The sequence below is a fragment of the Pan paniscus genome, chromosome 1 (genome assembly GCF_029289425.2).
Source record: "Pan paniscus chromosome 1, NHGRI_mPanPan1-v2.0_pri, whole genome shotgun sequence".
Classification (NCBI taxonomy): Eukaryota; Metazoa; Chordata; class Mammalia; order Primates; family Hominidae; genus Pan; species Pan paniscus.
Window position 1 is genome coordinate 7,041,863 of NC_073249.2, and position 27,755 is coordinate 7,069,617.

Genomic DNA, 27,755 nt, shown 5'->3' on the forward strand with positions numbered 1-27,755 from the left:
ACATTTAATGAGAATTAATGTCATTTAATTCTTATGTTAAAACAAAAAGCTTTCCTGTCTTAAGGACCAAGCCTTAAATCACTCTCCCTCCCCTCGGCCCTGACATTTGTAGACCTTTTGTTTACTCATCAAACTCTTGCCCTAATTCTGGGCCAGTTCAGTATTGGAACTAATGATACATTATTTGAAACTGTAGCCTGCCAGTGTCATGATCATTGCATCTCTAAAGGTCTCTAATGGCCTTTATGATAATATAATAATATAATAATAATATAATATGTAATATAGTAATATATGTATTATATATAATAATATAATAATATAATGTGATTCTCCTGCCTCAGCCTCAGGTGCATTCATTGTACCATTCACACCTCTGTGTTCTAATAGTCTCCTTCCTGTCTTGTTAGATGGAGGTTGAGATTGTATGCTGTTCATGCTTTAATCATGATGAATATCGCCTTTAGAGGTGCAATGATCACCGTTCCTGCCTCAGCCTCCCGAGTGCAGAATATTACAGACGCTAGGTGAAAGAGCCCCGCCGCACAGCTTCAGGGTTAGAAGAAGCCCATTGGAGGAGATGCTCACTGACTTATAATTCAAAATATTCAGTTTCTCCACAAAAATTTCTTGAAAAAAAATAATGAGGAATTTGTCAGAAAAGGGTGAAAAATTTTCCCAGTGGAAGGGACAGCATGAGCCAAGTTTCACATGTAGAGAAAAAGAGCTCAAGGTAAGGTGGTGAGAGATCTAACTGGAGAGGGGGCAAGGGCCAGGAACCAGAGATCCCGACCACTGGGGGAGTCTTGTGACTTTGTGGAGCTTCCACTTTATGGATTTTTGTGGGGGGTGGCATTTTTTTGTTTTGTTTTGAGATGGAGTCTTGCTCTGTCACCCAGGCTGGAGTGCAGTGGCACAATCTTGGCTCACTGCAACCTCCACCTCCTGGGTTCAAGTGATTCTCCTGCCTCAGCCTCCCGAGTAGCTGGGATTACAGGTGCACGCCACCATGTCCAGCTAATTTTTGTATTTTTATTAGAGACGGGGTTTCACCATGTTGGCCAGGCTGGTCTCAAACTCCCAACCTCAAGTGATCCACCGCCTTGGCCTCCCAAAGTGCTGGAATGACAGGTATGAGCCACCGTGCCAGCCCCACTGTTTTAATTCAAGAGGTAGCATCACCAGGTCTGCTTTAGATGGATCACTGCGGTGGTCATCGATGAAGTACATGACTGGAGGCAGAGACACCAATTTCGAGCACAAGGCTGAGATGATCTTTCCTGTAGTCTTCAGCTTCATGGGTATAAAACCAGACAAAGAAAACTGTAGCGTGGATCCAGGATCTAGATTTTTGCCAAGAGCAAGAGGAAGGTACACAGGCAAGTATCTTTCAAGTGATCAGAACTGAGATGAGGCTGGGCAGCAAGGGAGACAGGAGGAGCTGATGGACCGGGCAGATTGAAGGCATCATGAATCTGCAGCCTGCATGTCATGAAAAAGCAATTAAGAGAGTGGGGAATAAGGACAGGAGGCCTTTAGAGGTGCAATGATCATGACACTGGCAGGCTACAGTTTCAAATAATGTATCATTAGTTCCAATACTGAATTGGCCCAGAATTAGGGCAAGAGTTTGATGAGTAAACAAAAGGTCTACAAATGTAAAGGCCGAGGGGAGGGAGAGTGATTTAAATCTTGGTCCTTAAGACAGGAAAGCTTTTTGTTTTAACATAAGAATTAAATGACAGTGCTGGAAGTGACAGTGTGTGTTGGGGGCCGGCAGAGGCAGAGTGGGAGTCTGCCCCACATCAAAAGCCAAGTGGCCAGGTCATGGTAGAAAATGCACGCAGGAATCCAGGAGAAGCTGTGGCCTCAGGGAAGAAATCAGGATCGAGTTAAGGCAAAGGCTTAAGGATTCAGAGAAAAGGCCGAGCCTGTTGGGGAAACTTTGCCTGTTGGAAGATTCCAAAGACCCTGCAGAAAACGTGGAAGGCAGGGGAGTCGTGGGAGGCTTGGTAAGGAGACACCACGGTAAGACAGTCGGGAAAAGAAAGTGTGGGGAAGCTCAGATGACCAGAGCATAAGTTCATTTCGGGGACAATCACCAAAGAGAGGTTTTAGTGGCATTTGGGGACTGGGGGGTGCTCAGGGTTCCTAACTGGAATTCTATTGGATAATCAGTTCTTAGTGGACTGAGGCCCAGGTAGCGTCAGAGATGTAGTAAGGGTGGCTTGTGGAGGCAGTCAGCCTGTCCTCACCCCAGCCCACACAGCCCAAGGACCCGGTGGTAGGAAACCTCCTTTTAGGCAGGGGCAGGTCCCAGCAAATCATCATTTCTTGGTGCCTAAGCTAAGAGGCTTGTATGTTTTTCAGCCTCTCCAATGAGGTTGTTTATATATTACAGGATAAAGTAATGATCTGAGTAATATCAGTGTTCTATGCTGTCTAGTAAATTTCTTTTCCCAAACTAACTTAGTTTATTTTTTCTATTTGGATGTGATTTCTGCAGGACTTACTGGCCAGACTTGGATGCAAAAATAAGAGAAGCATTAGTTTTACGAAGCGTTAGAGTTCGACTCCTTTTAAGCTTCTGGAAGGAAACTGATCCCCTTACGTTTAACTTTATTTCATCTCTTAAAGCGATTTGCACTGAAATAGCCAACTGCAGTTTGAAAGTTGTAAGTATTACGTTGACTGTGTTATTAGATAAAAAGTGAATGCCCTCTGCATGTGTGTGAAAGCTGCAAGCATACGCCTATGTGTAAAGTTCCAGTAAGAACCAGGATGACAATCTTCAAAAAGCACGTTAAGTAATTTTTTCAAAACAATCACATACAAAAAAAAAGGAGAGTAGAGCTCATGTTTCCTGATGCCTCCTCCGTCCAGCCCTCTTCTCACTTTCTGTTGCATCCTTTCCATTTTCTTTTTTCTTTTTTTTCTTGAGACAGGGTTTTGCTCTGTCACCCAGGCTGGAGTGCAGTAGCATAATCCGGGCTCACTGCAGCCTTGACTCCCAGGCTCAGCTAATTTTGCATTTTTTGTAGAGATGGGGCTTCACCATGTTGCCCAGGCTGGTCCTGAGCTCCTGGGCTCAAGCAATCTGCCCACCTTGGCCTTCCAAAGTGCTGGGACTACCAACATGAGCCACCGCGCCCGGCCCTCTCCATCTTCCTTGAACGACCCCATTCACCTACTGCTCCTCTTTCTAAGACTGTGACCAACAGAGCACTGGAGCATGCAGCAGCACGCAGTCCCCCCGCCCAGATGCCTCGTCGTCTGGGTCCCCATGCTTGCCCCAGGTCCCTTGGGCCACATACTAATCCCCTTCTGGAGACCTTGAGGGAGGTAAGATTGGGAATTAGCAATACCTGAAATGTGTTAATTCTCTAGGTCATGTTTGACTCTACTCCCGTCCTCGTCACCCTCTTCCTCCGCCCCAGACTTGGTGCAAGCTATTCCCTCTGCCTACAACACTCTTCTTCTCCATGTTTACCCACCTCATAACCACTGATCCTTTAGGCCTCAGCTTTTCCCAACCCCCATGCAGTCATTCAACAGAATCTGGCCTGTGGCAGGCTCTCTTCTAGGTAACGAAGCTGCATTCCTTGCAGCATTTAGGGACCCAGGGTATCAAGGGCTCTGCAATTAACTTTGACACATGGCTTCCAAGATCGCCCTGACCCTGAGTATCCCAAGGCCAGACAGGAGAAGAGCGAAATTGGAGGGCTGTGTGAGAGGCATTTTGGATTGGGACTGGAGGTAGGGAACATCCCTTTAGCCTTCATTCCACTGCCTGGATAGCTTTCACATGGCCATGCCTAATGGCCAGGGAGGCTTATGACCATGGTCAGAAAGTCAGCTGTGTTTCCAGGGTGACAAAGGAACAGGTTTGTGAATCATCATGGTCTGAAGTTCCTGGTACACGGGATCCATTTCACTCATCTTGCCTCATAGAGAACCCTCATTCCCACCTCCCACAAGGGAGAAAATGCAAAGTTTCATGCGGTCACTGCACAGAGTCTTCCAGTGATGTGCATTTCTGGACATCAAGCCTGAAAGCGGTACATCATAGTTTGTCAATGTAAAAACTAAAACAAAACCGTAACAATTCCCCACCACACACCAAAAAATACCTAACATCAGGTTAATGTTACCTCCCTCCCTGAGTACAGAAACAGGATACACACAAGGAAAACTGCCATTAGAAAGGGAAGGTTCGGAGGCCCATGGCAGTTCCTGGTCCACAGCAATTATAAAACTCTTCTGGGCAGGTACTGTGAAGTCCTCATACTCCTGCTGGTTCAACCAAGGACCCAAGGTTGTTTTAAGGCATGAACAGTTAAAGGAGTTTGGGGTCCTAGCATGAGCTGGTTGGTTTCTTGGACAATGCAAGTTTCTCAGAAATGTAGTAGGTTCTGATGTACTTGCTTCTAGTTATTTCCATGTATCCATAGCCATGTCCAGAGTTTCTTGTTGTACATAATTCTCTAACTTGATGAATTATGCTTTCTAGTTCATAGACTTCTCTCTCTCTCTCTGATAGAGTCCATGCAAAACCATCAGACACAGGTGGGAAGATTACACCTATTATAATTACACCAATTATTTCATCTTTTCTACAGGGCTTAGTCTTAACTGGCCACTTAAAGGATTTTTCATACTTATTTTCTATTATTGAGTTCTAGGTACAATCAGCTTTTCCAACGCTGTGAAATACCAAATTTCTGGTTGATCTGTTTTCTATATCATTTATAAACTAGCCCTTCCTTCTCTGAGCCTATTTATCTCCTCTAATAAGCTCTTTAAAAGCACAACTAACAGGCCAGGCGCAGTGGCTCACGCCTGTAATCCCAGCACTTTGGGAGGCCAAGGCAGGTGAATCACTTGAGGCCAGGAGTTCAAGACCAGCCTGGACAACATGGTGAAACCCCATCTCTAGTAAAAATACAAAAATTAGCTGGGCATGGTGGTGCACGCCTGTAATCCCAGCTACTTGGGAGGCTGAGGCACAAGCATTACCTGAACCTGGGAGGCAGAGGTTGCAGTGAGCCGAGATTGCACCACTGCATTCCAACCCAGGAGACAGAGCAAGACCCTGTCTCTGAAGGAAAAAAAAAAAAACCAACACATAGTACAAACAATTCATTTCCCCAGTCCCTATAGCTGAAGCCCTATAAGCCAAAGGTTCAGTGGTACTTGGTATTCCTTCCAAATAAATGCTGGCTATGTTTTTACCAAATAGTTTGTCATTGTATAACATGAGTTTTCATCTCTCCACCCTACAATACCAATTTACTTGCTGCCTGCTCTCCATTGAGTAAACCAATGCTACATCATTTATTAAGTTTTTGTTGTGTTGCTGTTATGACAGAACCAGTTCACATTGCTTGAACTTAGTAAGTACTTAATACTTTTTAAATAAGTGAAGGAATGTGTTAGATTCATGAATATTCATGAGTATATACAGTTATCCAGGCACTGAATTAAATGCCTTCTATAGATTATATAATATTCACAACCACACAGCCAGACATGTGGCTTATGCCTGTAATCCCAGTGTTTTGGGAGTCCAAGGCAGGAAGTTCATTTGAGGCCACAAGTTCAAGACCTGCTTGGGCAAACTAGGGAGACCCCCATCTCTACAAAAAAACTTAAGAGATAAAAATATTTACAATTACCCAGTGAAACAGGTACTTTCCCTATTTTATAGACATGGGAACTGAAGCATACATTAAATAACCTCTCTCAAGGACACTAGTGAGTAATGGGGCAAGACTCAAACCCAAGTCTTTTGAACTCCAGAACCTGAGCTCTTAAACATGTCTCCATGGCGTCTGCATGTAGAAGAGATCCTTGCAGTTACAAAGTCCTTTTTAATCTTTCTTATCTATATTAAGAAACATCACATACACCAAGGTGCAGTGGCTCACACTTGTAATCCCAACACTTTGGGAGGCCAAGACAAGTGGATCACTTGAGGCCAAGAGTTCAAGACCAGCCTGGACAACATGGCAAGACGCTATTTCTACCAAAAAAAAAAAAAAAAGCAAAAACTAGCCAGGTGTGGTGGTGCATATCTGTAGTCCTAGGGACTCAGGACTCAGGAGGTAGAGGCAAGAGGATCACTTTAGCCTAGGAGTTCAAGGCTGCGGTGACCTATGATTGCCACTGCACTCCAGCCTGGGGACAGAACAAGACTGTGTCTCGAAGCAAAAACAAAAACATCATATACTGCATCTGCTCAAAGATATGAGAAGCTACACATCCAAATTATATCCCTGAGGATCAAAAAAAGAATCAGGTAAAATGTTTGTAACTTATTCATGCCATTAAGATATTTTAAATTTTATTTTTCATGAAATTATTAACAATTTAAATACATAAAAATTTAGAATTTACTGTAAATTTCCAAAAACAATGCTTCTCACCTGTGTTTTCATCTTAATCTCCCGAATAGTCTGGTAACATTGATGGATAATAGAAATTCTGATCTCTACTTAACTGGTTTTTGTAAACTGAGGAAATCATGCACATATCTGTGTAGTCACAAATCAGTGTAAGTATTGGAAATAAAAACATGACTGTGATTACTACCACAGATCTGTTTTCCAGGCCAGATTTTCAAATAAATGAAACGACCAGGAGTTGGATCAGGGCACCAACCTGGGTTTGGAGTCAGGTGCCCAGTATCAGAGGAGAAGCAGGTGCAGTCCTAGGAAGTCAGAGACACAGGAGAATGGAGTCTAATTGTGTTCAATACCTTTTCACAGACAAGAGAACTCTTGGGATTGATTCAGCTCCGAAACAGCATTTTCCAGATAATTACAGTGGCATACGGAGCTCCAGGAAAAAGGAAGTGAGAAAAAGAACAGGTGTCTAGTTCACCAATGGCTCACATGACGCTTGGTGGAGTTTTCAAAACATACATGTTGAATGAGTGCATGCATGAACAAATGAAGTCAAAGAAGGGAGCTAATAAAGGCAGAGTAATAAGAAAGATTCTGCAAGCCAGTGAGGGGACAGGGCAGAACCCAGGACAGTGCCTGAGTCCAAGGTGTGGTTAGCCATTTTCTGCAGGTGTGCGCTGGGGAAGGGTGACCATGGGTGAAGAGGCTGCCCAGTGAAGTCATGCACTCTGGAGGTCAGTACACTCGCACTCAGAGGAGCCCCTGTTATTCGTGAGGTCTAGCAGGAACAGAGAGGACAGTCTGGGGCTTTTGGTATACCATATGGTGCATTTGCTCCAATCTCCTTTTCCAAATTCTCCTCTGGCCAAGTCACGGGTCCATGTCCACCCACTGTTTCTTGACCCCCACAGCACACCTGCCACTAGAGCACCTGCAGTTGAAACTTCCAGGGCGTGAAATGTCAACTGCTCTCATTTAAGAATTACAAAAAATTACAAGGAAAGTAGCATCCACCATTGCAACCTTTACAGTACTTAATCAGCTTCATCTTTTTGATGTTTTTGATCACAGATGGTCACTTTTTTTTGAATAAACTAAACATTCGTAGTTCACATATAGCCATTTTATAAAACAGAGGCCACACACTTCTAAGCATCAATACAAGCCTAGATGGGCAAGAAGCTTATGGCCCTAATGTCTAGAACACAGATGGGTGATAAACTCTTCCAAGAAAAGTGAGGATTGGAATCTTGCATAGAGCGTGTCTCCAGGAGCCTGGGAGCACTGACAAAGCACATGGCCTGGGAACTAGGTAGGGAATCTCTGTCCTTAAAGGAGTGGGCACCCCCACCTCCAACCACCTCCAGCCCTGATGTGGGTTTATCTCCATGAGGGACTCATGGAAAGAGAAAAGACTGTGAAGAACAGAAATTCTCCCAGTCAGCTGATTTTTTAGTTTTTTTTTTTTAACAAATTAATAAACCCCTTTTGAAATGTCTTTGCTGTCATCCACCGTGTATTAGGTGTCGAATAATACCAGTGAATAAAACCTGATTTCTGCTGTCATTTTAGTCTTCCAGAGAAAGCTGTTTCCCCTCTTAAGGGCCGTCTTTGACTTTCTAGAGCAAATGGGTTTTTACTAAAGCCTCAAGCTGTGACTCTATCCTTGACTTAACTCAAGATGTATATTTTACTCTTTTTGAAATCCATCTTGATTCTACAATAATATCTTTCCCAAAAGGAAACAGTCACACGTGTGGCCACGTGTTGTGATATTATGTCCAAGCGAGGTGACTTCTGCCTGTTATTGATGGTGATGCCCTCAATATTCATGTGACCTCATGAACATAAAACTGTGACTTAAGAACATTCACAGGTTATTAAGTCAGTCTGAAGAGTCCAGAAACCAATGCAGATTTTACAGAAGACAGGAACTGAGGACACTGGGTGAACCAGGTATCATTGTCTATAACCGTGGTGATAGGGCCCTGAGAGCCACACAGATAACGTGTTTACCTGTGTTGTGGAATAGACAGTTTTTAAGTAGTAGATTTTGATCTCTGCTCTGTGGACCTCAAGGGTTTTACAAAAAATCAAAATAGAACTTTTGTGGCTAGAAGGGATCTTACTGATCATCTAGTTTATCACCGTTCTACCACGCTAGGGGAGGGGGAAGTCCAACTCTCATTATTTCCTCAAACCAAATGTGAACACTTACAGTTTTAAAACTGTAAATGACATCTCCTTTTCTAGGTATCATGCCATTTTCTTCCCTGCCTCTTCTTTCCTTTAAATACACCATTCTATAGCTGTAAGACATTCCACAAGGTTCCACGCAGTTCTGAAAATACTCAACATTTTCCCATATAGGGGATACCTGATATTTTCACCTTTGACTAGTGTCTTCCAGTGAGCTGAGTCATGGAGTTCCATGAGCTTAGCCACAGTTTAAGCCTCATCTGAAAATTTAGCCAATTCCACAGACCCCTAAGGCATGGCCTGGCCATTCCTGCAGTCATCCCCCTTCTTTTAGCTGCCCCATTCCTGGCCTTGGGTGAACTGGAATGTCACCTTTTGAGTCAATAAAAGTTGAAATTCAGAATTCATGGTTTGAAGTTGTGATTTTTTTTTTTGAGTTGTCTATCAAAAGAGCTCCTAGACTTAGGTGTTCAGACAGAAAAGTATTTGTTCCTATGTTCCTATGGCAAAGTCTCTTTTGACCTTTGCAAATCCCCAGTTTAATCAGCTAGTCATTGACATAATGTATGCAACATGTAAGAATACTCATTCCGTTCATTGCCATGCTTGACAGAAAGCACCCTGAGGCATGCTTCAAATGCCAGCGCACCCCGATGAATAAGACAATGAGAATTAAACAACCTTCTGGCCCTTATCCTGCTGAAAAAAGAAAACGAATTTTGTGTTCATTTTGTAGCTTAAAAGTGTTAATTATATACCTAGTTGAGCATGCTAATTTTCTCTTGTTGCCTATTTAGATTTGAGAACAAAAATAGCTTCATCTATATGAGGTAATAAGATTATGGCTTTCATAACCCAACTTGAGGTCTATTGTTGATATTTGGATAATGCATTCTTTTGTGCTCTTGGACAAGACCAGAAACGTTCCTCTTATTTACCTGCCTTTTTTTTTTTTTCTTACAGAAATTTTTTGATCTGGAAAGAGAGAATGCTTGTGCTACAAAAGAACAAAAGAATCACACCTTTCCTAGGTTAAATCGCAACAAGTACATGGTGACAGATGGAGCAGCTTATATTGGTAGGTGTCAGGGCTGTGAAGCTCCTTGGGTGGGGGTCACCCAGGGAGTAGTAGTCCAGCTGTGCTCCACGGTATCCCCTGGTGAGGAAGCAAGGCCTTGGGAACCACTGCTGGTGAATGAGGGGAAATGGAGATGAGGAAACAGGACGGTAAGGACAGGGAGCTCATCATTCAAATATCTCTTCCATGGCCTGATTTATGTACTAGAAGACATAGAAGATGCCTTTCCATAAATGTTTTCCAGAAATTTTCTGGTCCATTTGCCTCATTGTACAGGCAAGGATGAGAATGGCTCATCAAAGGTGAGTCCTGGCACAGGAAAGAGCAGTGTCATCCCCCTGCCCACAGCACCACAAGCCAGCCTGACATGAGTGATGGGAAGGCAGGCAGTGGAGTGGTTCAGTGCCGAAACTCCCAATTCCCAGCCAATTATCCCATCCCTGCTATCTTCCAAATGTCCCACTCTGTACAACTTAACTTGAGCTCTTCAAACCTCAGTTTTCTCATCTGTAAGATGGGGTTAATAATAGTAACTACTTCATCGGGTGAAGTGTAGAAGAGATAAAATGTGCAAAGTACCTAGCACATAGATAATACCCAATTAATGCTAGCTATTTTTATTATTAAGGTTAAACAGAGACCCAAGGGCTGAAATCATTCTATACTGGTGTAATTATTAATATATCAAACCTATTCTAGTTTTCCATGATATATATGTGTCCATGATAACCTTTTAACTAGTACCATCACAGGTAGTTAAAACGATCTATCAGAAGGTACATAAATCCAAAAACAGCAGTGTAGTGATTACACTGTACAGATGAAGCAGCAGTCTCAAGGCAGAAAGAAACATGTTCATGGAATATAGAAATACAAAATCTGTATCAATTTCTTTTTTTTCAAATTCAGTGAGTAAAAAATGTACCCTTTTAACTTGGTAAAGCACTTGATTCATTTCTCTTCGCAACATCACCAATAGGGAGGGCAGCTTTTATCATCTGCCGTTTAGAAAGGAGGAAACTTGGACCCTAAGACTTGGAGAAATACAGATGTTAGCAGGAAGGAGCTGGGTCTGGCATCCAGGGCCCCAAATCATCTCACCTGCTGCCTCCCGCCCCTGCAGACACTGCCACTGGCCATGTGGGGAGTCACTAACTCCCAGACTCAGTGTAAACGTATTCTTTTTCCATTTTCAATATCACATTAGAAGAGAGTATTGGAATATTTTAAAGATGTATATCTGGCTGGGCACAGTGGTTCACATGGTAATCCCAGCCACTTTGGGAGGCTGAGGCAGGTGGATCACCTGAGGTCAGGAGTTCAAGACCAGCTTGGCCAACATGGTGAAAACCCGTCCTTACTAAAAAATACCAAAAAAATTTGCTGGACATGGTGGTGGGTGTCTGTAATCCAAGCTACATGGGAGGCCAAGGCAGGGAGAATTGCTTGAATCTGGAATGCAGAGGTTGCAGTGAGCTGAGATCGTGCCACTGCACTCCAGCCGGGGTGACAGGGTGGGACTCCTTCTCAAAAATAAAAATAAAAGACTAAATAGGCCGAAAAAATGTCCCTGTCTGACAGCTTTGAAGAGAGTACACAGATTGAGATCTGAGAACGGACAGACTGCCTCCTCAAGTGGGTCCCTGACCCCCAAGTAGCCTAACTGGGAGGCACCCCCCAGTAGGGGCAGACTGACACCTCACACGGTGGGGTACTCCTCTGAGACAAAACTTCCAGAGGAACGATCAGGCAGCAACATTTGCTGTTCACCAATATCTGCTGTTCTGCAGCCTCCACTGCTGATACCCAGGCAAACAGGGTCTGGAGTGGACCTCCAGCAAACTCCAACAGACCTGCAGCTAAGGGTCCTGACTGGCAGAAGGAAAACTAACAAACAGAAAGGACATCCACACCAAAACCCCATCTGTACGTCACCATCATCAAAGACCAAATGTAGATAAAACCACGAAGATGGGGAAAAAACAGAGCAGAAAAACTGAAAATTCTAAAAATCAGAGCACCTCTCCTCCTCCAAAGGAACGCAGCTCCTCACCAGCAATGGAACAAAGCTGGATGGAGAATGACTTTGACGAGTTGAGAGAAGGCTTCAGACGATCAAACTACTCCAAGCTAAAGGAGGAAGTTCGAACCCATGGCAAAGGAGTTAAAAACCTTGAAAAAAGATTAGATGAATGGCTAACTACAATAACCAATGCAGAGAAGTCCTTAAAGGACCTGATGGAGCTGAAAACCACGGCACGAGAACTACGTGACGAATGCACAAGCCTCAGTAGCCGATTCGATCAACTGGAAGAAAGGGTATCAGTGATGGAAGATCAGATGAATGAAATGAAGTGAGAAGAGAAGTTTAGAGAAAAAAGAATAAAAAGAAACGAACAAAGCCTCCAAGAAATACAGGACTATGTGAAAAGACCAAATCTACGTCTGATTGGTGTACCAGAAAGTGACGGGGAGAATGGAACCAAGTTGGAAAACACTCTGCAGGATATTATCCAGGAGAACTTCCCCAATCTAGCAAGGCAGGCCAACATTCAAATTCAGGAAATACAGAGAATGCCACAAAGATACTCCTCGAGAAGAGGATATTTGACAAACCTGACAAAAACAAGAAATGGGGAAAGGATTCCCTATTTAATAAATGGTGCTGGGAAAACTGGCTAGCCATATGTAGAAAGCTGAAACTGGATCCCTTCCTTACACCTTATACAAAAATTAATTCAAGATGGATTAAAGATTTAAATGTTAGACCTAAAACCACAAAAACCCTAGAAGAAAACCTAGGCAATACCATTCAGGACATAGGCATGGGCAAGGACTTCATGTCTAAAACACCAAAAGCAATGGCAACAAATGCCGAAATTGACAAATGGGATCTAATTTAACTAAAGAGCTTCTGCACAGCAAAAGAAACTACCATCAGAGTGAATAGGCAACCTACAGAATGGGAGAAAATTTTTGCAATCTACTCATCTGACAAAGGGCTAATATCCAGAATCTACAAAGAACTCAAACAAATTTACAAGAAAAAAACAACCCCATCAACAAGTGGGCAAAGGATATGAACAGACACTTCTCAAAAGAAGACGTTTATGCAGCCAAAAGACACATGAAAAAATGCTCATCATCACTGGCCATCAGAGAAATGCAAATCAAAACCACAATGAGATACCATCTCACACCAGTTAGAATGGCGATCATTAAAAAGTCAGGAAACAACAGGTGCTGGAGAGGATGTGGAGAAATAGGAATACTTTTACACTGTTGGTGGGACTGTAAACTAGTTCAACCATTGTGGAAGTCAGTGTGGCAATTCCTCAAGGATCTAGAACTAGAAATACCATTTGACCCAGCCATCCTATTACTGGGTATATACCCAAAGGATTATAAATCATGCTGCTATAAAGACACATGCACACGTATGTTTATTGTGGCACTATTCACAATAGCAAAGACTTGGAACCAAACCAAATGTCCAACAATGATAGACTGGATTAAGAAAATGTGGCACATATACACCATAGAATACTATGCAGCCATAAAAAATGATGAGTTCATGTCCTTTGTAGGGACATGGATGAAGCTGGAAACCATCATTCTCAGCAAACTATCACAAGGACAAAAAACCAAACACCGCATGTTCTCACTCATAGGTGGGAATTGAACAATGAGAACACACAGACACAGGAAGGGGAACATCACACACCGGGGGCTGTTGTGGGGAGGGGGAGGGGGAGGGGGGAGGGGGAGGGGGGAGGGATAGCTTTAGGAGATATACCTAATGTTAAATGATGAGTTAATGGGTGCAGCACACCAACATGGCACATGTATACATATGTAACAAACCTGCACGTTGTGCACATGTACCCTAAAACTTAAAATGTAATACAAATAAAAATAAAAAATAAAAGTCCAGACAGTAAATATTTTCAGATTAGCAGACTAAAAAAAAAAAAAAAAAAAAAAAAAAAAAAAAAAAAAAAAGACTTAAACAAACAACCAAAAAACGAAATAGGCCGGGTATGGTGGCTCACCCTTGTAATCCCAGCACTTTGGGAGGTTGAGGCAGGTGGATCACCTGAGGCCAGGAGTTCAAGACCAGCCTGGGCAACATGGTGAAACCCCGTCTCTACTAAAAATACAAAAATTAGCTGGGTGCGGTGGCACATGCCTGTAATCCCAGCTACTAGGGAGGCTGAGGCAGGGGAATCGCTTGAGTCCAGGAGGCAGAGGTTGCGGTGAACCAAGATTGCGCCATTGCACTCCAGCCTGGGTGGCAGAGCAAGACTCCATCTCAAGAGGGAAAGAAAAAGAGAAAGGGAAAGAGAGAGAGAGAGATCGATCTTTCGATCGATTGATACTTCTGACCTTCTGGTGGTGCTCCAATATGAGAATATTGACTGGGTGCAGTGGCTCACGCCTGTAATCCCAGCACTTTGGGAGGCCAAGGCAGGCAGATCACGAAGTCAGGAGATTGAGACCATCCTGGCTAACACGGTGAAACCCCATCTCTACTAAAAATACAAAGAATTAGCTGGGTGTGGTGGCGGGCACCTGTAGTCCCAGCTACTTGGGAGGCTGAGGCAGGAAAATGGCATGAACTCGGGAGGCGGAGCTTGCAGTGAGCCGAGATGGTGCCACTGCACTCCAGCCTGGGCGACAGAGTGAGAGTCCTCTGTCTCAAAAAAAAGAAAAAAAAAAGAGAGAGAGCATATTATTTCATTCCTGTTGTCACTCTCAGTGACCCAAAACGTGATTATTTTGATTTTTCTCATGTGCACCAACTTATGGAGAGTAATATGAAATCAGCTGCAAGTGATTAAAAACAACCCCAAAATCATTTAATAAAAATTGGAACTTTTGGCTTAATCATCAGGGAACCCAGGGATGGTTCAGGTTTTAGGCACGACAGGATTGAGGGACTCAAATCTGGATATTTTACATGTGGAGTTTACTTAAAGTAAGATGTTGTGTGTCCATTCAGCAGTGACTTGTACCTGTATCTAAATGTTCTTTTGTGGGAATTTTTTTTAAAAAGGAGATGAGGGCTTAAAAATTAAAATTAAAAAAATAAATACCTGAAACCAGGAATTTTATAAAATTGTACTTTTGATGAATTAAATGTTTTAGGCCGGGCGTGGTGGCTCACACCTGTAATCCCAGCACTTTGGGAGTCTGAGGCGGGTGGATCACCTGAGGTCAGGAGTTGGAGACCAGCCTGGCCAACATGGTGAAATCTTGTCTGTACTAAAAATACAAAATTAGCTGGGTATCGTGGCACATGCCTGTCCTCCCAGCTACTCAGGAGGCTGAGACAGGAGAATCGCTTGAACCCGGGAGACAGAGGCTGCAGTAAGCCAAGATCCCACCGGTGCACTCCAGCCTGGGGAAGACAGAGCAAGAATCCATCTCTAAATAAATAAGTAGGCTGGACGCGATGGCTCACGCTTATAATTCCAGCGCTTTGGGAGGCTGAGGTGGGTGGATCACGAGGTCAGGAGATAGAGACCATCCTGGTAACACTGTGAAACCCCGTCTCTACTAAAAATACAAAATATTAGCCAGGCGTGGTGGCGGGCACCTGTAGTCCCAGCTACTCAGGAGGCTGAGGCAGGAGGATCGCTTGAACCTGGGAGGTGGAGGTTGCAGTGAGCCGAGATTGTGCCACTGCACTCCAGCCTGGGCAACAGAGCGAGACTCTGTTCTCAATAAAATAAAATATTAAAAAATAATAAATATATATTTTAGAGTGAGACAAACCTATATTTGAATTCCAGCACTGACACTTACAAGCTGAAAAATGGTAGACAGTCACATAATCTCTGTAAGCCTCTATTTTCTAATCTGTAAACTGGGGATAATAGCACCCACCCTTCAGTGATGCTATGAGGCTTAAACAAGATAGTGTATGAAGAGCTCCTAACACTGTCTCCGATCTATCCATATCTTTAGGAAATATTGATTCCTGGCTCTCTCCTTTCTTCTTCCCTCTATAATACATTTTTAAATGAGTGAATTTTACACATAATATTTTAGCAAAATGTTAATTCCCTAGACTGAAGCATAGTTCTAGTATAAAAATACTCAACCCTAGAAGAAAAAAAAAATCCATCAATAATTTAAATAATTATCAGCATGTTCTGATCTCCTAAGTCATCACTGAGATACTTGTTGAGAACGCAGAGTTGAGAAAAATCCACAGTGGACCTTGCATGGAATCACTGCTCCACTAAGTTTTCACAAGACTTACAGAAGAATCCCCAAACAGTGTCATCTCTCTAATTTTGAAATCTCCAGGGTAAATTTGAGTCAAGCTCTGCAAACTTGTCTAGAAGATGGTTTGAAGAATTGGAGGACTGACAAGGGGGTAGCGGGTGGATGGAGGGCACTCAAAAGTCCCCTGAAGGCCCATGCACCTTCCCAGCGAGCTCTCTTGCAACCTCATCATCATGTCCCTCTGGGTGACACTACAGTTCTCCTGGCAACTGGGGCCTCAGCATGCATTTTTGGAAGCTGCAGTGGTAGTCTCAAAAAAAAAAGCTGGATGAAATTGCATCCCAATTAAAAAAACACTGAAGCATATATGTGATTTTGAAGTCAAGCCAGACGGTCAGGAAGTGAAAGGTAGAAGAGCATGATCACAAAGGTGCAGGAATTCCTTTATCGGCCTGTGAAAGCTTTCCAGAGCCATGATTCCTGAGATGAGCCTAATTAAAGCTTTTGAGCATCAGTAAAGATGCCGGATCTTGGCTCAATCCATTGAATTTGAAGGAAAAAAAAAGCTGTTATTTCATAGAATAAGCCTTCAAAATCTTGTCACCTCTCTCCATCATTTTCCCCCTGCCTCAGGCTGCCCCCGAAGCATATTTCCATGTATATTTCCTTCAGAGACAGTGGTCTGCACATGCACGGAGCAGAATTCTCAATGTGGCCGTGATGCTCCTGACCTCGGGGGTCGACATTGTAGTCCAGGGAGAAGCACACAATTCTTAGCACAAAGGATACCTTTAGGATCAGAGGCAACATGGAGTACAAGTAAAGGGTGGACCCCGGAGTCAGACCTGGCTTTGAACCTCAGCTCTGATATTTTTCTATTCCCGCTTTGGACAAATTACTTAACCCTTCTGTGCCTTGATTTCCTCATCAATATGATGGAGTTTGTATTATCACCTCAGAGGACGGCAGTGAAGACTGAAGAAATAATGTAATGAGATGATATATTGACTGCCCTTGTTACAGTGCCTGGCAACAGCTGTGGGGATGAGAGTTCAGGGTCATATCCAAAAGCCCTTAAAAGGCATGCAAGACCCCAGGAGCCTCTTGCTTACGGAATGAATAGAAGATACTGCCTGGCAGGCGACACCTGAGCAACGCTCAACCCACGGGAGCTACTAATCCCCAGTTTAGAGATCCAGTCCTGTATTTACCTGGCACTGAGCATTTGCACAGAACTGCAGCCTCTGCGCATAGTCACGTGTCTAAGAGCACACGATCAGGAACGCCACCTTGGCCACGGGGGTCTCTGGGCAGCGACACCAACACAGTATTATGTACCACTTGGAGGACAGTTCACTAATTTATATCAGAAAAAAATTCGTCCAAAGCTATGTCTATCATGAAGCCACTGATAGTACCGTTGTGCTGTTTATTGAGGGGGCAGATGATGGGTTGGGATGAGGGGAGAAGGATAAAGCAAAAGGGGGCAGGTCCCTCTCTCTGCTGATATTTGGTTTAGGGACTTAGTGTTCTTAGGCTCTGAGGAATAAACTTTAGGAGTAAAATGAGAGACAAGAAACCACCTTCTGATGTTCTCAGGGGTGCCAAATGGAAAAGGGACTCAGTATGTTCGAGGGCTCCAGAATACAGAACAGAGACCAAAATACAAAAGCTGCAAAGGAACAGATACTGGCTGTCTCCCAGATGTGCTTTCTTCCAGCAGCTTCTCCCACAGATGACTGCGGGCCCTTGGGCCAGGGGTGCCCAGGGCGACAGATGATCTCAGCGTCTTAGTGATTTCTGCAGCGAAACCTGAGTTGCTGCAGAGGGGACGGAAGGCCAATATCTCCACCTAAAGCCTGCCAGTTCCCTTTATGGAATCAGCTCTTACCCAAAGAAGAGAACAAAACTGGGAGCTTAGATCAGACCTGGCCTGGTGGTAATTTCGAAGATAATTTTGTCCACCTTGACATGGCTAAATATTTTTTAATGAGAATAATTCCTGGTTTATCATACAGTCTGGCAGACCTGGGTGCACCAGTGATTAGCCATGTGATTAGGCAAATTTATTCACCCCTTTGAGCCTCCCACTCCTCAGCTGTAAAGTGGAAGTAAGTCCCACCAACCATATAAATAATGTATATAAATACCAAGTAGAAGCTGGTTCCGGTGGTTGCACCTGTACTCACAGCTACTTAGGAGGCTGAGGTGGGAGGATCACTTGAGCTCAAGAGTTCAAGGCTACAGTGAGCTGTGGTCAGGTCCCTGCACTCTAGCCTGGGCAACAGAGAGAGATCCTGCCTCTAAAAATAAATAAATCAGGCCCGGTGCAGTGGCTCACGCTTGTAATCCCAGCACTTTAGGAGGCCGAGATGGGTGGATCACTTGAGGTCAGGAGTTCAAGACCAGCCTGGCCAATATGGTGAAACCCCGTCTCTACTAAAAATACAAAAAATTAGTGGGGCATTGTGGTGGGCTCCTGTAATCCCAGTTACTCAGGAGGCTGAAGCAGAGAATTGCTTGAACCCGGGAGGCAGAGGTTGCAGTGAGCCAAGATTGTACCACTGCATTCCAGCCTGGTCGACAGAGCAAGACTATCTCAAAAAAAAAGGAAAGAAAAAGAAGAATAAAGCTACTCAGCTACAGAATAGGGCATCCACAGAAAGCAAGTGGAGGGATGTGGTGTGTTTTTCTTATATAGGAGTCTTATCTATGTAAAAGCTAAGCTAAGCTGTGTCTATGTGTGAGTGAGCTGACAGCATGACAAAATTTATTATTCTATCGATTTAAAGAAAACATTCTTGGTGTAATGACATTCTAGTGTGTAAGTACATCGAAGCATAACTATAGCTATCCCGAAAGCACATACTGTTATGGGTATTGGGACATCTGGACTTTCCACTTCTGTAGGACTGTATCCTTTGGGGTATCTTTAGGCTGTTTTCTCAACTGTAAACATATATGACCATGGTTGTGACTGGCAAGGAACATGCCTTGTTAGTCTCAAGATGGAGCTGAACTGAAAATGTTATTACTCTAGCTCTCCAAGGCTGCTGCTTCCCCCACACCTTGAAGATGGACTACATGGGAGTGGCATACACATGATTAGTCTCTTCTAGGGCAGATCCCAGGCTTACTCCTTTGCATGAGCTGAATCGTGTCCCTCCAAAATTCATATGTTGAAGTCCTAACCCCCAGTACCTCAGAATGTAACTCTATTGAGAGACAGGATCTTTAGAGAAATCGTCAAGTTAAAATGAGATCATTAGTGTGGCCCCTAATCTAATATGACCGATGTCCTTGTAAAAAGGGGGAAATTTGGACAGAGACATGCATAGAGGGAAGACAATATGAAGAGACAGAAAATGTCACAGAGACGTCGGGCACAGTGGCTCGTGCCTGTAATCCTAGCATATTGGGAGGCTGAGGGGAGGATCGCTTGAACCCAGGAGTTCAAGACCAGCCTGAGCAACACAGCAAGAACCCATCTCTATTTAAAAATTAAAAAAAGGAACCAAAAAGAATAAATAAATAAAAAGAAAATAGAAAATGTCCATCTACAAGCCACGGAAAAAGGTCTGGAACAGATCCCTCCTCACAGTTCTCAGAAGGAATCAAGCCTCCCAACACCTGGATTTTGTCTCCAGAACCGTGAGACAATACATTTCTGTAGTTTCAGCCACCCAATTTGTGGAACTTTGCCATGGCAGCCCTAAAAACACGAATACACCACGTAACACGGGCAGTCATACTTGAGAGGCTGTTCTCATAGCACCTGCCCCACTTCCTGGGGCCAAGGGGCCGGATCCTGGGTCTGGGAAATGATTTCTAGTCCAATCGAGTGTTTGTTAGGAACTGAGTCTCCTCTGGCTTCAGCGTTTTCTTTGATGTGAAAGCTTCAGGGACTTATAATTAGAATCCCTCATTTGTTCACATGGATTAGATGTTGTCTCTTTGAGAAGGTAGTAATTACTCACAGGATTTTTAAATGAATCCCTATATATTTTAAATGTTGCTGTATTTAGTGTGGCTTGTGAATGTCAATAAGAAATAACATTTACAAGAAAGAACAGCAGATTCCTTGTTTTGAGTTTCCACCGGAGCAAAGCTGAAGAAAATGCCAAAATAATATGCAAATATTAATATGCCATATGTAAGGCTTCTTGGATTTTTTTTTCGGAGCTGTCAACACAATTCAGCCTCCCCGTTGTTATTCCTGGATGTTGATGATTTTTAATAGAATCCACTCTGAATTTCATTATATTGGGTATGTTCCCAGTGGACTCTAACTCCTCAACATTATTTCTTTGTTTGTTTGCAGGAAATTTTGATTGGGTAGGGAATGATTTCACCCAGAATGCTGGCACGGGCCTTGTTATCAACCAGGCAGATGTGAGGAACAACAGAAGCATCATTAAGCAACTTAAAGATGTGTTTGAAAGGGACTGGTATTCACCGTATGCCAAAACCTTACAGCCAACCAAACAGCCAAACTGCTCAAGCCTGTTCAAACTCAAACCCCTCTCCAACAAAACTGCCACAGACGACGCAGGTGGAAAGGATCCCCGGAACGTATAACATGATGAAGAAACTGATAGGACAGCTCCGTATTTCATATTTATACATAAAGGACTTGAGGAAAGAAAAAACACTTTAATATGTCTCTTTTTTTAGGGAAAAAGCACACTTATAAAAAATATTCTCTGAACGACACATAATACCTATCTAACAATATCTTAGCGTCGTGTACACTAAAATTAAGACTTTTGTATTTGTTACCTCTGACAGAGAATGTCATTCTGGCGTAGAAGTTAGTTTTTACGTTTGCATACAAATTTTAAGACTTTCATTCCTGCTCCTTTCTAGTTTTAGAACTTTTTCTGCTGACCTACCCGGTCAGTTGTTAGGAAGCTTAGCATGAGATGGGCTCTTTAACACCATTCTGAGAACTGCTGATTTAGAGAGGAAGGTGAGGATTTTGCCTTGGAGAAGAGACTGATAAAACCAAGTGTTTATTCTTGTAAATCATCTCCAAGACCTACACAGTCAGCTAAGCGTGAATAGCTTACATCTCATGCCAGCCTTCAACACCCTTGAAAAATATCCTTTTCTGTCTTGCTCATTTTCTTCTTATACCGTAAGTTTTATTTGGTATCATTTTCTCTTCTCACAAAATGTTCCTATTATATAGCATTTTCTGTATTCACCTCAACATTACTTCTAACTATGATAACATCTTTTGAAAACATACAAATTTTTCAGAATGGATACTAAGTGGAAATAGCAGTCTTTCATTTTCACCTTTCAACTGAATCCTTTTTTCCCCTAACGAATTGGTATTTAAAAAAAATCACAGTCAGCAATATGTATCCTTTCTCTCAAGCTCAGAAAAATTATGTAGCCACCTGCTAATATCCAGCAAGCTATCAAGTCTGCATTTTGGGAATAAAGTAGTTTTTCACATTTTTGTTCAGTTCATGGTATTATAAAGGAAAAATCTCTCTGCGTCAGTGGATTTTAATTTCTTTAGAATCATTATGCTGTTAAGAGTATGCCAGCAAACATTTCTAGAGCTATTTAATATACCTTCTGCTATTTAATATACCAAATGCTTTTCAGAGAAATGCAATTTAAATACTGTGCTTAACATATTTTACTAAGAAACAGAAATATTGAATTATTGTTCTATAACGTAATCGTGTGTTGTTGTTTTATATCTATACAATATATACCCCTGTATTAATGGAGACCATTGCTACACTAGGGAGAGGCATGGCCTCTTCAGAGTCCACAGCAGGTGGCCGGGATGTCCAGTTCCAATGTTGTTCCCGACTCTGTGACTCAAAGCGGAGCCCCTCACTGCTTGGCCTCGGGCTTCTCTTGGTAATGTAGACGGTAATAACTCACCTACCTCGCAAGGATGTTGTCACGGTAGGAAATATTTATAACTTGTTTTGAAATCAAAAGAACCTATATAAATGCTAAGCATTATAATATATAATCTTTTTCTTGAAATAAACTTTGTCATATCTTGATAGAATCAACACCAGGTCCTCCCCAAGAATCCACAAAGGAAAACAAATTCACAGCTTCCTGTTGCAAATGTGGATGAAAAGAAAACAGCCCCACAGAAACCCGGTGGAGATCTGGATTGTCAACATTTCAATAGAACATTGCGTTGGGCTGCTTTGGCATGAATAACATCAACACAAAACTAGACATCGTGCTAGAGCTGGTTCTTCAGGACCATAATATACATGTATTTTCAGAGCAAGGAAACACTCAGTTATTCTTTTTCATTTCTGGAGACTTGATTTCTAAATGCCAAAAGAGTGATCGAGGAGCCTGTGAATCTTATCCAATGGATTTACTTAATATAGAATGGCTATGTTGGTTATCCAGTGAGTGATCACATTACTTCCCTTCTTGTTATTTGCAAGTATTGCTTCACTAGATATTTAACCAGTTGATCAAGAGAGCTGGAAGGAAGCTGTATTTTTAAGGGCAGCATGGTTTTATGACTAATTGGGAGATTCTCACTGAAATTCTTCATCAATAATAGCCAGTCCCTAAGACTCTAAATATTTACCATATACACAATCCATATTTGAGTTGGGAGTTATAACTCTGCCAGTCATCCCAATAAAGTAAACGTGGCTTTGGTGATGATTTTAAAAAGAAAGCAGGCTGGGTGCGGTGGCTCACGCCTGTCACCCCAGCGCTTCGGGAGGCCAAGGCAGGAGGATTGCTTGAGGCCAGGAGTTTGAGACCAGCCTGGGTAGCATAGCAAGATCCTGCCTCTAAAAATAAATAAATACAGAAAGGAAAGAAGGAATCAGAGTAGGAGTGGAGACAAACCTACCAAGTTCACACTCAGACAAAAGCGGCCTGAGTTGGTTTTAAAAAGGACATCTAAAGGGAGAAAAAAAAAAACAAACTAAAATTTGTTAGTTCTCAAGTTGTCCCCTGAAGTATTCATCCACAGCCATGGGACACTCATAGGCTTGGTGTCATGGGGCCCCTTCACTGTCACTATCTGCTGTATGTGCTACGAGAAGAGAATGTCATCCATTACGGAATGACCATCATTGCCATTTCCTTTTGAGGCCTGGCAAAATGCTACCACCAGGAGCTGCATCCCGGGCTTTTCTGCCAAGCAGCAGCAGCAGATGCCTACCAGACACAGCAAGCCCCTAATCAGGGGAGTCTGGGCAGCGGTGGTGACTCCATGGGGCCACACTGTCCTTCTGTGGCAGCCAGAAAAGTGACCCCCATACCAAGAGTGTCAGAAATGGGTTCATGTCTCCCAAGAGAACATTTCATTCTGCAGAACTTTCTTTCATTTGGATGCTTTAGCTATCCCTCTAGAGATGGCTTTCCTTTCTTTTAGACTTGTTTCTGTGCTAAACAAACTATCAACCTCCATTCCCCCCACCCCGAAATATCCCAGGAATTACTTTCCAGGAGGGAAAGAATGCAAAACAAAAACACGTTAATTTGACATCCTCTGGTGGATGTCCATGCCAGAAATTATGAGGAGCAGGGTGACTACTCCCCATTAACATTCCTGGATTTATTTCCCAAGAGGCAAAAAGGAAAACAAACACAATTAGAGACTATATCTTGGATTTCAGAACCACTAACACTAACTTAGTGCCTTATGTATCCTCAAGTGTTGATTTTAAACAATGATTTATTCTATGAGAACACTTCTCTCTCCTGTGGAATTCAAGATGACCTTCCGATGGGCCTACCAGTTGAAAACTTCCATTTGAGCAATGACAGTTTTTATGCTGCCTGTTCTCTTCCCAAGCCCCATCACCTTTATCTGCCCCCCCAAATCAAATCATTGCACACACCATCAAAGATCAATACTGTGGGCCTCCACTGCATTGTCACTGGCCACCAGCCTATCAAATAATTGAATCTCTGCTTGTCCAACCATTGGAGAGGAAGTGGAAGAGTGAGATGACATCCATGCTTTGTAAACAACAAGCTTTAGGTACCTGAACCTGATAGAAACAAGGAATGCTGAAAATGTCCCCACTGACTTAAAAGAATGCTGTAAAGAGATGCTTCGCAGACTTCCTAGGTCCTGTGGCACAGAGAATGAAAACTAGCGTCTTTAACAAGTCAAAGCAGACAAAGAAACAAAAGGTCTGCGGATACACTTTGCATCTGTGTAACTCTGGGCACCATTCGGGCCCTCTCTGTGCTACTGTTTGTCTCATGTCTGAGTGGTTCTTAGTGAGAGGGGTCTGATCACATTTTTGGTTGATCTCACCCTTTGAAAAATGTGGGGGATTTTTTTGAAATGCAGTTAATGGTTTGTTACAAGTGCCTCGATGAACCTGGGATTGATAGAAGCTCATTTCCCACCAGCCTGTGGCTATACTCAGTGACTCTGATTCATTCTGTTTGTTTTTAGGAACTTTTATTGAACTAAATTCCAAGGGGGGAGAAAAGACCATAAGAATTTCTTGATAAGATCAGATCCAGGGTCCATCTGTCTCAGGAATTCTATCCTACAATTAACTTTTTTTTTTTTCCATACGTATGACCCCTGGTGTGTGTTTCTGTGTCCAAAATTCATTTCATTATTTTTAACTTTAGGAATGTAAAACGCTGCCATTATTTGCATAGAACAGCCACTTCCTATAATGAAAGATACTTTGTTATTGTTTATTCAAACTCAGTCCTTACAAACAGCCCCATATATTGTGGACAAATGTTTCATTCTTTTATCTTTCTGTACTTGTTCCCAATGAACTGGTGTGCTTTATTATACACCTTTTAAAGGCAAAATTAATATAACTTCCATTTGGCCCAAGGTAAAAAATTTTCCAATTTGATTTGGATTAGCATCTTTCATTTTCCTTTTATATGTTGTTAACAAAATAGCTGCTTACCATTTTCACCTTATTGACTTAAATTGACGGAGGCTTTTGAATAGCCCTGACATCAACCCCAGTTCGCAGCCTGTCTTTCTCATTTGAGAGAATTCCCATCTTTGGCTGAATTATGAAGATGCTGCTTTATACAGTGACTCAATGGGTATTCCTCAGAAGTTTCTTGAAGATGTAAAAATGAAATTTTCTTATTTTTGACCCATTAGCAGTCTTGTATTTACAAAGTTCTAAAACTTCACTGGTCATTTACGCTTCTTTTGGCAATTTGAAAAAAAAAAAAGTTATATTTAATAGACCATTACACATTTTCTTTTGCTATGTTCAACTACTAAACTTCTAATTCTGTTACAAAAGGTATCTTGAATTTTTAATGTTCCTTTATGTAAATAGGATAAACTTGTACCTGGACATATCTATATTATTAACCTTAAGATCCCTAAATAAATGGGTTTGATAAAGGGTTGAATATGGGGGAATCATTAAAATTCTCAAACCTTTCGTAAAACCAGATGCTCAGTTTTTTCAGAAGTAAATATTAGATGGCTTTTTCATACTGTGAGATGAGGCATTTCTTTTTCTCCTCAAGCTGATCTCAGAAAGAAATCAGTCTCTCATCAGTAACCAAGCTGTACTGTGGTAAATTATGAAGAAGGTAGATGCTACTGGTCCAATGGGCCCACTGTTTTGTATATTCACACAAGGAGGCATCTTTGAAACACTATACCTATCTCTTTCTCTAAAAAAAAAAAAAAATCATTTCCAATAAATGTTCATTCTGAGTACATTAATTTTTAGTGAGAAAAAGAAACAATCATAGAGACCCCACTAGAGAACCTAGTGTCTGCTCAGCAAACCCATATTGAGGTGTAGAGCATACCTTAACAGCCATCTCAACCAGCTCCCCCAACGTGTAAATTCCCTTCCCATTTGGGCATAGAAGTTGACAGCCTAGAGTGTCAGGATGGCCGAGTGGTCTGAGGCTCCAGACTCAAGGTGAGAAGCTGAAAACCTACTTGAGCCAAACAATTTGGAGTGCTTCATATGGTTCCTTTCTCAAGACCCACACGGGATAAAATTCTGTTGATTTACTAAAGTAATTTGGATTTGAGGCAGTCTTGTCTCTGAAAGGATATGCACAGCATGTAATAAGGTGGGTACTGTTTTCATGAAGAGAATCAATCTGAGAGGCATACTTTAAAAAAAAAACTATCATTGGAGAGGTTAGCAAAGGCTTAAAAGTGAACTTTGAGTTTGTAATAGTCAATAGTATTCTGATTTTATTGGCAGTTTCTGAATGCTACAATTTCGTGTTTTTTTTAAAAAAAAATGGGCTAACAGTGTGATGACAGTCATGTACAAGGAGTCCAATTAAATCATAGTAAGGGTGAAGATTATTTGTGATTTATTTTTATATGAGAGATAAATTAGTAAGGAGAAAAGATCTCTTTTTATGAAGTGGATATCTGGCTCTCAAACCCATTCCTTTTGGCTCAGACATTAAAAAATTATTAATTCCCTTATGGACTCTCCTATTCCCCATGGGCGGAAAATTCTGAAAAACAGATGAGACATTCTGAGCCCCTTGCAAGACAAACACAGACGGTTTCTAATTTAGAGTTTTCCCACACAAATGCACAACCAATCTTGGAAATATGACCTCAATTCCCAGGATTAAAAACGTTGAAATTATATGTTACTTTCCAATGTAAGTGGAGGATGAAGATCTTTAAAGACAACTCAGAAAATCTGATCCAATAACATTCAAATCAGAGCGTAATCTACAATTTCACTTATTAGTTAAAAAGTGAAGATTAGCTGCTTCTTTAAAAGGGGTGAGTTATTAAAGGCAACATCCTAGAAAATGTAATAACAAGAAGGCAACACCATATTTTCAGCAAAGTTATGGTACTGATAAAGCACTTTGAAAATCCTCTGTAGGAAAATGTCATTGAGAAACAAAGGCTGGTTTGTCTCCAGTGATAAAGCTATCTCTCATTCATATTTCATAGGTGGATCTATAGTTTTCCTGGTGTCTTGGAGAGACCCTACCTCCACAGCTCCTGCAGGAGCAAAACCATGTTTTCTGCCATGTGAGCTCTCTACACTGGCCACAGCTGATTGTACCAAGGTTCAGTACCTGACCCAAAGAGACTCATTTACAGGCCAGAGGGCGGCCTAAGGAATGAAAGTGTACCTAGCAGTGGTATTCTTGTTTGATGGTACCTGGCCCCACCAATCACGGCCCTCTTTTAGGGAGTTTGAATACCAGAAAGTAAATGATGAATAGGAAGCACAGCCAGAATAGACACAGTCACCGTAATGGTGCCTCTGAGAGCAGTGACAGCAGTTACTTCTGCAGTCAAGACAATTTGAGTTCTTGTTGATTCACCATTCTGCTCTTAGCTTACTGGAGAAATACTTGATTCCTGAACAATGAGTCTGGACTTTGTAGATCCTGGGTTGCTTTTTTTTTTTCTTCCTTTCTTATGTATTGACATAAATAAACTCACATTAACTGAAGTAACCTGTGTGTCTGTTCTTTGAAACCTGGAAGGGCCTAACACGATAAAGTGAAAGCTATCCTCGTTTTTAAGAAGCGTGGAAGGAAAAGAGGGAAAAAAAAGAAAACACTGTAGTATACCTTGTTGGGTCGGATAGAGACTCATGTCGGAGATCTCCATGGTGAAGCATGTGGATCCATGCCATAAGGGTTAAATATCAAATCAATAGTAATCAAATGTGTTAGACTCATAAAGTGTGTTTGAAACATTGAGCATGGAAAGTTAGGAAATGACTACATGATAGACATAGAGACTGTTAGAGCTGGGGAGCAGAATTAGAACTCTTGAAGCCCAGACCCACTATTTTTCTATATGAGGAAAATGAGGTGTAGAATACACAGAGTTAAGTAGAGACAGATATGTTATAAAT

The 27,755-nt window shown here is 42.1% G+C and overlaps 1 protein-coding gene across 7 annotated transcripts in view; it reads left to right on the top strand.

Moving 5' to 3' along the window:
* Positions 1–27,344, top strand: part of PLD5 (phospholipase D family member 5) — a 446,454-nt gene extending 419,110 nt beyond the window's left edge. For all 7 annotated transcript variants that reach the window (XM_055096799.2, XM_034949839.3, XM_034949846.3 and 4 more), the window contains 3 exons: positions 2,507–2,675; positions 9,567–9,681; positions 20,237–27,344. In XM_055096799.2, the coding sequence (XP_054952774.1) occupies positions 2,507–2,675; positions 9,567–9,681; positions 20,237–20,493 (541 nt within the window). In that variant the 3' untranslated portion in view covers positions 20,494–27,344. The remainder of the gene's footprint in view (positions 1–2,506; positions 2,676–9,566; positions 9,682–20,236) is intronic.
* Positions 27,345–27,755: the final 411 nt, after the last annotated feature.